The sequence below is a fragment of the Mastigoproctus giganteus genome, chromosome 12, assembly GCF_048544385.1.
Source record: "Mastigoproctus giganteus isolate SK-2022 chromosome 12, ASM4854438v1, whole genome shotgun sequence".
Classification (NCBI taxonomy): domain Eukaryota; kingdom Metazoa; phylum Arthropoda; class Arachnida; order Uropygi; family Thelyphonidae; genus Mastigoproctus; species Mastigoproctus giganteus.
The window spans coordinates 99,018,674-99,031,081 of NC_143586.1; the positions used below are offsets into that span (position 1 = coordinate 99,018,674).

The window sequence follows — 12,408 nt, forward strand, 5'->3', positions numbered from 1 at the left end:
GTTGAATTCAAAACAGTGGAGGAGGAAAGGGATCTGGGAGTTAAAATGCAGACACATGTAAAGTTTTCTGAACAATGCAAACAGGCAGCCAGGGAGTCTCATGGTGTCCTATTGATGATTTATCGAATGTTATCCTGTAGAGATAAGGAGGTCATAATCTCACTGTATAAGGCAATTGTAAGACCACATTTGGAATACTGTGTTCAAGTATGGAGAGAGAGACTTCATCTGAAAAAAGACATTTAGCTTCTTGAAAAAGTGCAAAGATAGAATTGGCAGAAGACAGCCATATGAGGAAACACTCTGATTATGTGGGCTACAGAGCTTGGCAACCAGCCATCTCAGAGATAACCTGATTAAGGTTTATAAGTTTGATGATTTATCGAATGTTAAATTACAGGGGTTGATGTTTAGATTAAATTGTAGGAAGTTTTCTTTTAACCAGCAAGTGCTAGAACAAGTTACCCTCACAGGTATTGAGGCTGACAATTTGAATAAATTCAGTGGTCAACTGGATAGTTACCTGTGTGAGGAGGGAAGCATATAATTTGTATTTTCTTATCTACTTGGGTGTTTTTTTTGTTTTTTTTTACTAGTGCAGCAAAAGCCTGTGACTTCCTTGCAATACTATTCATTGCAAATACTATCAGTTATCCTCACATATTTTCCTTCATACTACACAGATTGTGGTACCAAATATTTGGTATGTTAATTGGGATTACCAACACCATATGAAGTTTAGCATTAGCATTAGTAGGGCATATGATGGAAGAAAGCAAGGTTATACAGCATCAGTCTAAAAAAAAAAAACACCCTTCCCATTTCACCCATCCATTCACTCCAAATGTTTACCCAGTTCTGCCTTGAACTTATTTAAGTTGCTGACCTCGACTAAAACAGATGGAAGTTCGTTCCGACTATGAACCACCTGCTGGCTAAAGCCGATTTCTGCACATATATTCTACAATTGTTTTTCCTCAATTTAAATTTATGCCCCCTAAGGTAACCAAACCACAATTTCCAGTCAATATCTGGGAAGTTGAAATCCCCCATTATAAGACAATCTGATTTATTGGCCCACTGCATTTCTCTGTACAGTTGTTCATTATACTTATCAGACCTATAACACACACCTACTCTCATTTTCCCTTTCCCAGTGCTTATGTCACCCCACACTGACTCAACATTGCCTTGTCCACCAGTGTCAATTGGATGCACTTCCTTAGATTTTATATGTTTCTTAACTGACATAACCCTGTCCTGTCTGTCCTTTCTGTACACATTGTACTCCCCAAATTCTAATTCTGCACTGCTTATATCCATGTGGCACCATGTCTCTGACATCCCTACAGTAACTGCTTTTAACGTCTTGACCAGCACTTCAAATTTATTTACTATGCTCCTAGCATTGGTGTAAATGCAAGTATACCTACACCTATTCTTACACTAACACAACCCATCTACCCAATTTGTCTAGATCGTGTAGTAGCAACTCAAGTTACTGTGCTTAACCACCCTTCATATCATATCCAAACTTAAACATTAATCATGACATACCTTCATCAATATCATTAATAAATATCCACTACTAATTACTTAAATGCTGATCTCCAGTTAACTCCAGTGGGGCAAAGATAACTTAGTTGATTTCAATCCTTCTAAAACTCAGTCCTGTCTTATAACTTGCAAAAAGATTCTTCTGCTTCTATGCTTATCTTTGATGACACTTCTGATTTCTAAGCAAGGTCATATATCTCTATTGGTGATTACTCTGACTTCTAATCACTCTTGGTATTACATATTACAAATTTTGCTTCCTCTGCATCTAAAAAAACAGGGTTTTCTGTTTCGCTCTTGCTGTTACTTTGCTTCTGAACAGCTGCTCATTCAGTGCAAATCTCAAATTCACTCTGCGATTGAATATTGTTCCCATCTGGGTGGGACTGCAAAAACCCTCTGCCGGGCTTCTAGATTTCATTCAAAAGAGGGCATTTGGGTTGACTAATGACTCATCTCTCTCAAACGGAGTCTCTTCACTCTCTGTCTCATATACTTTCTGTTTCTGCCACTGCCATTTCTGTAGATACTTCTATGGGCACTGTTTTTCTGAATTGGCTTCTATAATTACCGCTCTCTCTTCTAAAGCAGTCCAAATACATGCCACAACCAGTCAACATCCTTTTTACTGTCCATCTCAGACCAACTTTTCTTCTTCCTCATTTATTCATTGAACTTCTGTTTTCTGGAACAACCTCCCTTCATACTTATTATATATGATGCAGTCACAAAAGAACTGGATGCAGGGAATAACTTTGATATTATATACTTGGATCTTAGAAAGGCTTTTGATACTGTTGCACATGGAAGACTGCTACACAAATTGGAGCAGTGTGACATTGGAGGCAAATTGCTGCTATGGATAAAGGGGTGGTTGAGTGGGAGAAGACAGAGAGTGGTAATCAATGGACACTGCTCATCGTGGACTAATGTTATTAGTGGAGTCCGTCAGGGCTCAGTGTTGGGTCCATTATTGTTTTCTGTATTTATAAATGATATTGATGATGGTATATCAAGCTTAATGTCCAAGTTTGCAGATGATACAAAGGTTGGCAGGGTTGTCAAGGACACTACTGACACTACACTGCTGCAACAGGATCTGGAAAGGTTGAGCAGATGGGCTGAGAGGTGGCAAATGAAGTTTAACATTGACAAATGTAAAGTACTACACATGGGAAACAGCAACCCCAGAGCAACGTATCAACTCTGTGGTACTACACTGACAGTGGTAGAGAATGAAAGGGACTTGGGGGTGATTGTGCAGGCAGATATGAAGTTCTCTGAGCAGTGCAGACGGGCTGCAAGAGTAGCTCATGGAGTATTGTCAATGATATACAGGAATTTTTCCAGCAGGGATAAGGAGGTGATTATTCCATTGTACAAGGCAATGGTCAGGCCACACCTAGAGTACTGTATACAGGTCTGGAGGCCTCATTTCAAGAAGGATGTAGAGCTGCTGGAACGAGTACAGAGAAGGGCAACAAGATTAGTGAATGGAACAAAGGGGTGCTCTTACGAAGAAAGGCTTAAGTTTTGCAAATTACAGTGTCTGGAGACTAGGCACCAGCGAGGCGATCTGATAGAGGTGTATAAAGCCTTGAATGGTTTAAGCATGCTCAATGCTGATGGGATTCTTCCTCTAGCTCAGAAAAATCACCTGAGAGGGCATAAATTCAAATTGAGGAAAGACAGATGTAGGATAGACGTGCGGAAATTTGCCTTTAGCCAGCGGGTGGTTGGTTGGTGGAACAGACTGCCATCCCTTGTGGTGGAGGTTGATAGCCTAAATAAGTTTAAGGCTCAGCTGGACAGGTATTTTGAACGAACAGAGGGGTGAAGTGGAAGTGGGTTTTTTTTTTTTTTTTTTTTTGGCTGATGCTGCATAAGCTTGCTTTCTTGCATCAAATGCCTCTACTAATGCTAATGCTATTTCTTGAAAATTATAATCTGCAGAAATTCAAGTTTAATGTCAACAAGTGTTTTCTGTCATCTTTTCAACCTTCAGCCAATGCACAGTACTAAGTACTATAGGTTCTAATACCTCTTGTGTTTGGCGTTTTCATTTTAAAAAAAAATCAACAATGATCCCAGCATTGAACCCTGGAAATCTCTGCTAATAACATTAGTCCAAGTAATCAATGGTATCAAAATCTTTTCTGAAATCTAAGTATAGGATTCAAAATTATTTTTTGCATCCACTTTCTTTGTTATTGTGCCATAGTTTCCAGGCAGAATGATCAGAAAAGATTGTCCCCTAAGAAATCCATGCTGTGACTGCAGTAGAACTGCATTCCTGTCTAAATGATTTTGCATTACTTCTTTAACCAATGACTCCATTATTTTTCCAGGAACAGAAGTCAAGCTGACAGGTCTGCAATTACTCATCTCCCTTTGTGAATTAGGGATACATTTGCACTTATACAGTCAATAGGGACCTCCGCTGAAACTAGGGATGCTCTCATAATCATGGCTAAAGGTTTGCTTCTGCCTCCTTTAATATAAGTGGAGAGATCCCATCCACTCTAGGTACATTTTTTACTTTTAGCATCAGTAATTTCTTCTCCACCTCCCTCTCAGTCATCACAAAATCATTCTGCTTGACACCAGAATTTGACTCACTTCTGGTATCTTCATACCCATTGCAAAATACCCATTCAGTTTATCTGAGCAGGATCGTCAACAGTTAAACAATTAATATCAGGTGAACCAGTGTGATTCAGCCACTTCCCTTCTACTGTTTACATAAATAAAGAAGTCTTTGCTTCTTTTCTTGGCATTGTTTGCCAGAGACTTCTCGTACTGTTAGCTTGCCTATCCTCCTTTGAAATTTGATTGCAGACTACTTTATATCTACCATAGGCTTCTGCATCATCTGATAATCTATATACATTCCATTAATTTTTCTTCATTGCCATGAGCCTCATCAGTTCATCTAACATCTATTTAGGTCTAAGTATGGAACAGTATTTCTAAGTCTAGCAGTTTCTATGATAACATCCCTAAATGTTTCCCATTTAGAATTTGTCATTGTTAATAGCATTAATTGGTCCTACTGTATAGAATTTAAAGACTCTCTGAAATCACTGTAGTCTGCTTTAAAAAAGCAAAAACCGTTCCCTTTACCCTTGATTGGTAGTTACATCTTTTAGTAAATTCCATATCAATACGGTGTGATCACTGCTACCTAGTAGTTCTTTAATCATCAGATTATTAATGCATGAATAATCACTGCTGATAATCAAATTGAGTAATACACTCTTTTTGCCTCTCTAACTTTATTGTAGAAAACAGTCATCCAATAAATCCACAAAAGTCTTGGTGGTGTTTGGGTGACCAAGTTCCAGTCAATATCTGGAAAGTGAAAATCACCCATTATAAGACATTCTGATTTACTGGCCCACTCTATATGTCTGCATAGTCATGCATTGTATTATTCAGTCATTAGGACTGTAACACACTCCAACACTCCTTCCCTCCCCCAGTCTTATATAACATTAAACTGGCTCACCATTGCACTGGCCACCCATGCCCACTGAATTCACTGTCTTAAATTTTATGTGCTTCTTAACTAAAAGCATAACTCCCCCTCCTGTCCTGTCTCTCCTTTCTGTACACCTACTCCACATATTCAAATTCTGAATCTTATATATCTTCTTGGGAGATCAAAGAGAGATCTTATGTCTGAGAGGTGAGAGATCACAGGAGCATCCAGTGACTTCTGATCTCCCAGAGTATCCAGTATGTTGACTATCCATAAGGAGTTGCATTCCTGGATTCAGTGGTAGTGCAGCTGCTCATAAAGCCAATATCAATGTCACCAATGCAAAATAGCTTTTAGAATGCCATTGCGGGTGTTCATGGACTCTAGAACAGTGGAAGACAGTGCTGTGGAGTGACAAATCTTACGAAACATTATTTCACTCCAGATGATGTGTTTGGCTGTGGAGATTGCCCTCAGAGAAACCTATCACAGTGCATCGTCTTGAGCTTGAAGTTGGGTATTTTCTCAATCACGAAGCGGTCTGATGATATATGGCTGTGTCAGCTGGCCTGATGAAAACACAGAAAAGTTGAACTGGCCAGCTCAGGGCCCAGACATATACCCAATTGAACATCTGCTGGATGAATTGGAGGGCTGGATTTGTCTGCAGTCAAAACAGTCTTCTTCCAAATAAGCTATTATCATTCTGCCTTGGCTTAACATAGAAAATCTATTTTTACACATATAGGTAAACTTAAAATGTATTCATTTCTAGAAAAGTTCCCTTTAGTAGAGAATATTTATCATTTTCAAGTAGTCTCCAAAAATCGTTTTGCAATGATGTAGCATTCAGCTGTGTAATTTACAATTGAATGGTAAGCCATGGCAGAATGATAATTTCCATTTCTCTACCAGGCAAATTTTTGTTTATTAATGGGTTTAAAATATTAATGGGTTTAAAATGAAAGTGAAAGTGGCCATTAGTTGTATCACATAAAAATCAGTAAATCAGTCTTAAAATTTTGTTCCAATTTTTTTCTAGGTGTTCATAGTAAGTATTATATTTTTTTCTCTAAGGAAAGAAAATGGCTGAAGCCTGTTTTTGATATGAGATATCCTTAAGATCAGTTTGAACTTAAGTGCATTCACAGATGTAGTCATATATAACACACTTTTTCCTTTGCTTTGAAATTGAAGATCATTGAATTTTGTCTAAAGGGCTGACAGAAAAAAAATTACCTTAAAAACATAATTTTTAAATGGTCAACTTCTGTGTGTTTAAGCAAAACATTAATTGAATTATATGTGCCAATTTAATACAATTTAATATCTGTAAAATTTATATAATAATTTCTCTCTCTCTCTCTCTCTCTCTAGGAAAAGCATGGACCATATGATATTCATGTCTATGGCAGTCATATTCTGAATTGTTTTAGTGATAATAACAGGAAGCAGATTCTACCATTTTCAAAAATCTGTAACAGACAAGAAAAGTGGGAAGTTTGCCGTTATTTTTTGGCCACTTTACAATTGGTATGTTTCATAATTATATAACTTTTAAAAATATATAAATATAAAGGAAAAGCTTTATATTTGGTATTAGAATTGCCAAACCATGTAGAGACTTCACAAAAAAAGGGGGGGGGGAATCTCCATTTTGGCATATCATGTTAGCTGACAGTAAGTACCTGTTCAATTTCTCCTTAAATTTTACTAAGTTCTCAACCTCAGCAATCCTAAGAAATAATTAATTCCAGGTTTTTTATTGGCTAAAGTCATACTGCTTTAGATGCAATCCATTAGTACTCTTCTCCCATTTTAGTTTATGTGTCCTATTCTTCTCTCCTCTTTGGCAAGAATATATCATCCTTATTTTTTTACTCATTGCCTTTAGGACTTTATGTCCCCCCCCCCTTAGTTTCCAGTCTTTTCAGACTAAATCTTTGGATCCTTTCGATGTCTTTTTCAGATGTGGCCTCCAGACCTGACACAGCATTCTTACCAATGAGAGTGCTGTGTTCAGGTTCTTCTACATGCAAAGATCCAGTAAATAATTGACAACTTCATATGCCTTCCTTATCAGTTGAATACATTGCATGGAGAACTTCATGTTTGCTTGTATCAATACTTACCAGTCTTTATCATAAGTGCCTCCCCCCCAAATCTGTAGATTATTCTTGGATTATTAGTTCCCAGATGCATGAGCTTACATTTGATAGCATGAAATCATAATTGAAATTTTACTGAACATTTGTATAGCATGTCCAGATGCTTTCAAACTGTAGCCTACCTGCCATCATTCACCAACCAGAGGCAAAGAGGCTCGTCAGAAGGGTGGCATTCTATTTACAATTGCAGGGAAGATATACATAACTCCCAATAACATCAATATAGGTAGTCACAACAGCTCTGTAACTAGGGGTGAGTCCATCTGTGTAACCACCTCCCCCTCATTATTAGTCCTATTCATCAATCTCCCCCCACACTTTTTATGCCATCTTCAAATTTTGACAGTGTGTCCTGAATACTTTCATTAGTGAAAGTTCAGCATTAGCTTCAGTAGTGAACTTGGTGGAATCTGAAGTAGTGATCCTGCTAACAGCTCTGGTCCATTCTGAAGAATGATCATTTATAACTATAATAACTCACTTTAACAGTATATGTGGTGATAAGGCCTGCCTGCTAAGTCCAATTGTCTGTTAAACTTAAAAAGAAATACATATTCACCAAAGTTGCTAGTATGTTATGGAAAAGTATGCTGTACTATGAAATAAAATACATAAATAAGTGGTCTAAGTGATACAAAACAACCACTGTATTTTACAGTACTCACCAGTTGTGTGAAGTAGAAAAGATCAAAATTTTACCATGTCATATATTAGCATGGGTAAGCTATGAATAAAGCTTATTTATAGTCTGTAGAGCGCTTAATTACTCCCACTAGAATTTCAGATGACTCCCTACTGATGCCTATACCTTGATTAATTGTTGCCGTGATTGAAGGTGATGGTGAAGAAAATCCTGGCTATTTGGCATTCTCAGATGTGAATCTTGTAATAAGCACAGACTTGAAGAAGCAATCAGACTTTAACTATTTGGTTTTCTGATGCTGCCTCTGAATTAACTATCTCCTTTAGAATCCTGGGCGATGGTAATATGACTGTACTTCAGAGTCCAGAGAAAACCGTTGAGGGTTTTTTTTTATCCAAAGGTTCTCTGACCTTTGAAGCTGTGGCTTGAAGAACTAAAGCTTCAAGATGCTTCCTAATTTATTTCACAAATATAAGTAGTCTCAGTTTCAGTAATGTCCATTTCTATCTCCAGTCTGCTGTTTCTTTTTCTTACAGAATCTGATTTATCAGTTGACTCAGTTACCACTCTTCTGATTTCTTCTAATTATTCATTATGTGATTATTTCTGCCTATTCAGTTGTCTGCCCCAACATTCCTTGTTAGGAACTTCTTCTTCAGATATCTTCTTTTTGATCTCCTTAGGTTCAAAATCTCTTTATCCAATTCTATCAAATTCATTTGTTGTCTCTATCACCCTTCCAAATTGACAGATCACTCAGAACTGTTTCACTCTTTGAAACTCTACTTTCTGCATTCTGACTTTTCTAATAGTTAAGTAATTATCTTTGCTGATTTTATTGTTCACAACTCAAACTGTCTTCAGTTTTCTAGCTGTATAACTCCAGCTAGTAGAGATACTGAAGCATTTTGTTGTTAATGATCTTACATAGCTTGAACCAGTGGTGGGATTTAAATAATTTAACAACCAGTTCGCTGCCCTAATGACCGTTCTAAGTATAAAAAAACTATATACCGAAAGGTAGTTTATTATTTCATGCAGTTAATACTTAAATAAGAACAACAAAAGAGGTCCACAAAACTAGATTATGTTATAAGAAAGTTTTAAAATATTAATGAAAAAATACTAAATAATACCTGACAAAAACAATAAAACTGTTATTTAAGATATTTCCATATTGCTTCTTGATTGGCGCCCTTACTTGCAATTTTCTTCACTTTTATCCGAGCATCATCGGCTGAATGATTTATCCTTAACCATCTTTTCACTGGAGGAGTAGGATCCCATTCCTTTAGAGGTAGGCCGATTAGACTAATAGTTATTGTGTTTGATATATTAGAAACAGGCGACTTCTCTTCTCTGAACATTATGTTCATCTTTGAAAAACCCCTTTCCGCTTCTCCTCAACTTACAGCAATTGTTCTGACAATATTTTTAGGTCTTTGAACACTTTCAGGAATTCCATAATTCTGGGAATTTTTTAAAACGTTTTCCACAAAATCTCGATAATCATTAATATCAATTTGGTAAATAAAAATGTCATTAAATACGAGCAATTGTTCTTCAGCTGCTTTCCATGGAACTAGTACTTCTTCAATATTCCAGTAACCTGGCTCCAAAAAATTGAGACATTGTAATTTATTCCTATCTTGAATTGGCTACAACTTACTTTTAAATGTTCACAATCCATTAGTCTTTTTTTCAAATTTGTTACGATGTTTTCTAAAAGTCTTTCCCGAGGAAGTCCGACAAATCGATGATTTTCTACAAATTTTATATTTTTGAAGGTTTCTGAAGTAATTAATTCATCAACTTTTTTTTCGTATATACCCTTTTCCTTTCCAAGCATTTTAAATGCTTTAATAGATCTTATCAAGAGTTTTTCAGCCTTTATTATCTCTATATTTCTTGCTTGCAGTGCATCTAAAAGAAGAGAAATTTCGTTTAAAATATCAATCATCAATGCCAAATCAGTTATAAAATATATATTTTCAAGACGGGCAGCCATACTTAAGTACTTTTTATTTGAATAAAAATAGTGATGTCGCTGGATAAGCACGCCACACAGCTAGGGTTGACCTTAACTACAGGCAGCCCATCTTGGTCCCAAAATTCTTCCAATCTTTATTATTTCAATTCCAAGTTGTTCGGATATTTTGGAAAGTTCAATTTGTTTTTATTGGATTGATGAAAAATAGTATATATCTTATCAATAAATATTTTTAAATGATTTATTTGCTTTATTTCCTTTATCGAATCATCTAAAACAAGATGGAGGCGATGATTTAAACAGTGCCATATTATTATGTTTGGAAACTCTTTTGCAATCCTAGTGCTCACTCCAGATTTTCCCCCAAGCATAATGCTGGCACCATCGGAGCAAAATCCTATTACATTTTTTTCTAGGTAGTTCTTAGTAAGCCCAACATTATTTAAACTTTCCATAACTGAAGAACATATTGTCTCTGCATCTTGTTTTTCCAATTCAGCTAGTTCAACAAAAATTGTTGGTGATGTAACTGAATCCTCAACTTTTAAGAAAAGTATAATAACTGGTTTGCAGGATATCGTTGAAGCTTCATCAATAATCAAACATATTTTCAGATTATTTTCAATAATTTTATTAAATATTTCTTTTTTTAATTTCCTTTGCAATGAAATCAACTACTTTCACAGCAGTTTTACGAGAATGTAATCCTATTCCAATATCTAATCCATTTTTAATTTGCACTTCTATCTCATCTTCTATGTCTGAAAATGGTTTACATCTTTTTGCCAGGCTGTAAACTGTATTAAAATTGTTATATTGTTGCACTGTCCAGCATTCAGGAAGATTATTTTCAATTTTGGAGTTGTTATCGTTTTATATTTCAATAATTGACGTGCTGCTTTCTTCAAGTTGGAGTGGTTGTGCTTGTGACTGTTTTATACCATCCAAGGCCAATTCTGATACAACAAATGCTGATTTTGGTTTCTTATTGAAAAAATCTGTCAAACTCTGTTGCCTTTTCATCCTTTTAAGGTCTACTGCAAAAAATTTAAAAATGTTTTATTTTAATATATTATAGAGCAGGAGCGGATATGTGCCTATATATTTGAATATTTTTACTGGTTCTGTCCACGTGTGGTCATATCATAAACTTTTATAAACAAAGCACTGTGCTTATACCATTGATAAACATCAGTCAGAACATTCATTTTATCGATACTAAACGAACATTTCTTGCTGAATTAATAACAACCGGTTCACCGAACTCAACAAAAAATTAGGTATCGGTTCTGACGAACCGGTGCGAACTGGCTGAATCTCACTACTGGCTTGGACTGATCTTATAGCTTTAATTTGCTATTCCTAATGAACTTACTTAGCTTGACCTTACACAAACCTTGAATATTCTTCATCAAAAATTGTTCAGAGTACATAGTTAATGTTAATTTCCCTCTAAACATCCCAGATCACAGCTTGGTGATGGTTTATTTTTGAATCAAACTTATGCCTCATTGCCATTAACAGCCTTGCATCATTTAGCATTACAAAAGTGTAAAATGGAAAGGGCCTCCATGGTGCCATAATGACTTTGCCACTTGCTTTAATTGGGTCCATAGTTAGCCAATCTCAGGAGGAAGGAGTAGGGTCCCCCCGTCAATTAATTAATCTCACACAGCATGCACATCAGACCACGAAGAAACACTTGTACAGAAATTATACACAACATATCGGTGCAGTCTAAGTCACTCAAGAGGTCCTCTTAGGGTTTGAGGCTAGGACCACTCTTGTTTCTGATCTTCTTGAATTAGCATTACCATTAGCATTAGTAGAGGCATTTGATGCAAGAAAGCAAGCTTATGCAGCATCACCCAAAAAAAAAAAAATAAATAAATAAATAAATAAAAAATAACCACTTCCACTTCACCCCTCTGCTTGTTCGAAATAACTGTCCAGCTGAGCCTTAAACTTATTTAGGCTATCAACTTCCACGACAAGGGATGGAAGTCTGTTCCACCAACCAACCACCTGCTGGCTAAAGGCAAATTTCCGCACGTCTATCCTACATCTGTCTTTCCTCAATTTGAATTTATGCCCTCTCAGGTGATTATTCTGAGCAAGAGGAAGAATCCCATCAGCATTGAGCATGCTCAAACCATTCAAGGCTTTATACACCTCTATCAGATCACCTCGCTGGTGTCTAGTCTCCAGACACTGTAATTTGCAAAACTTAAGCCTTTCTTCATAAGAGCACCCCTTTGTTACATTCACTAATCTTGTTGCCCTTCTCTGTACTCATTCTAGCAGCTCTACATCCTTCTTGAAATGAGGCCTCCAGACCTGTATACAGTACTCTAGGTGTGGCCTGACCATTGCCTTATACAAGGGAATAATCACCTCCTTATCCCTGCTAGAAAAATTCCTATATATCATTGACAATACACCATGAGCTACTCTTGCAGCCCATCTGCACTGCTCACAGAACTTCATATCTGCCTACACAACCACCCCCAGGTCCCTTTCATTCTCTACCACTGTCAGTGTAGTACCACAGAGTTGATACATTGCTCTG

At 36.6% G+C, this 12,408-nt stretch overlaps 1 protein-coding gene across 1 annotated transcript in view; it reads left to right on the forward strand.

Moving 5' to 3' along the window:
* Nucleotides 1-12,408, forward strand: part of LOC150077294 (condensin-2 complex subunit H2-like) — a 482,911-nt gene that overhangs the window by 458,833 nt on the left and 11,670 nt on the right. Inside the window, exon 14 of the mRNA XM_090385846.1 lies at nucleotides 6,416-6,571. Within this exon, the coding sequence (XP_090241972.1) occupies nucleotides 6,416-6,571 (156 nt within the window). The remainder of the gene's footprint in view (nucleotides 1-6,415; nucleotides 6,572-12,408) is intronic.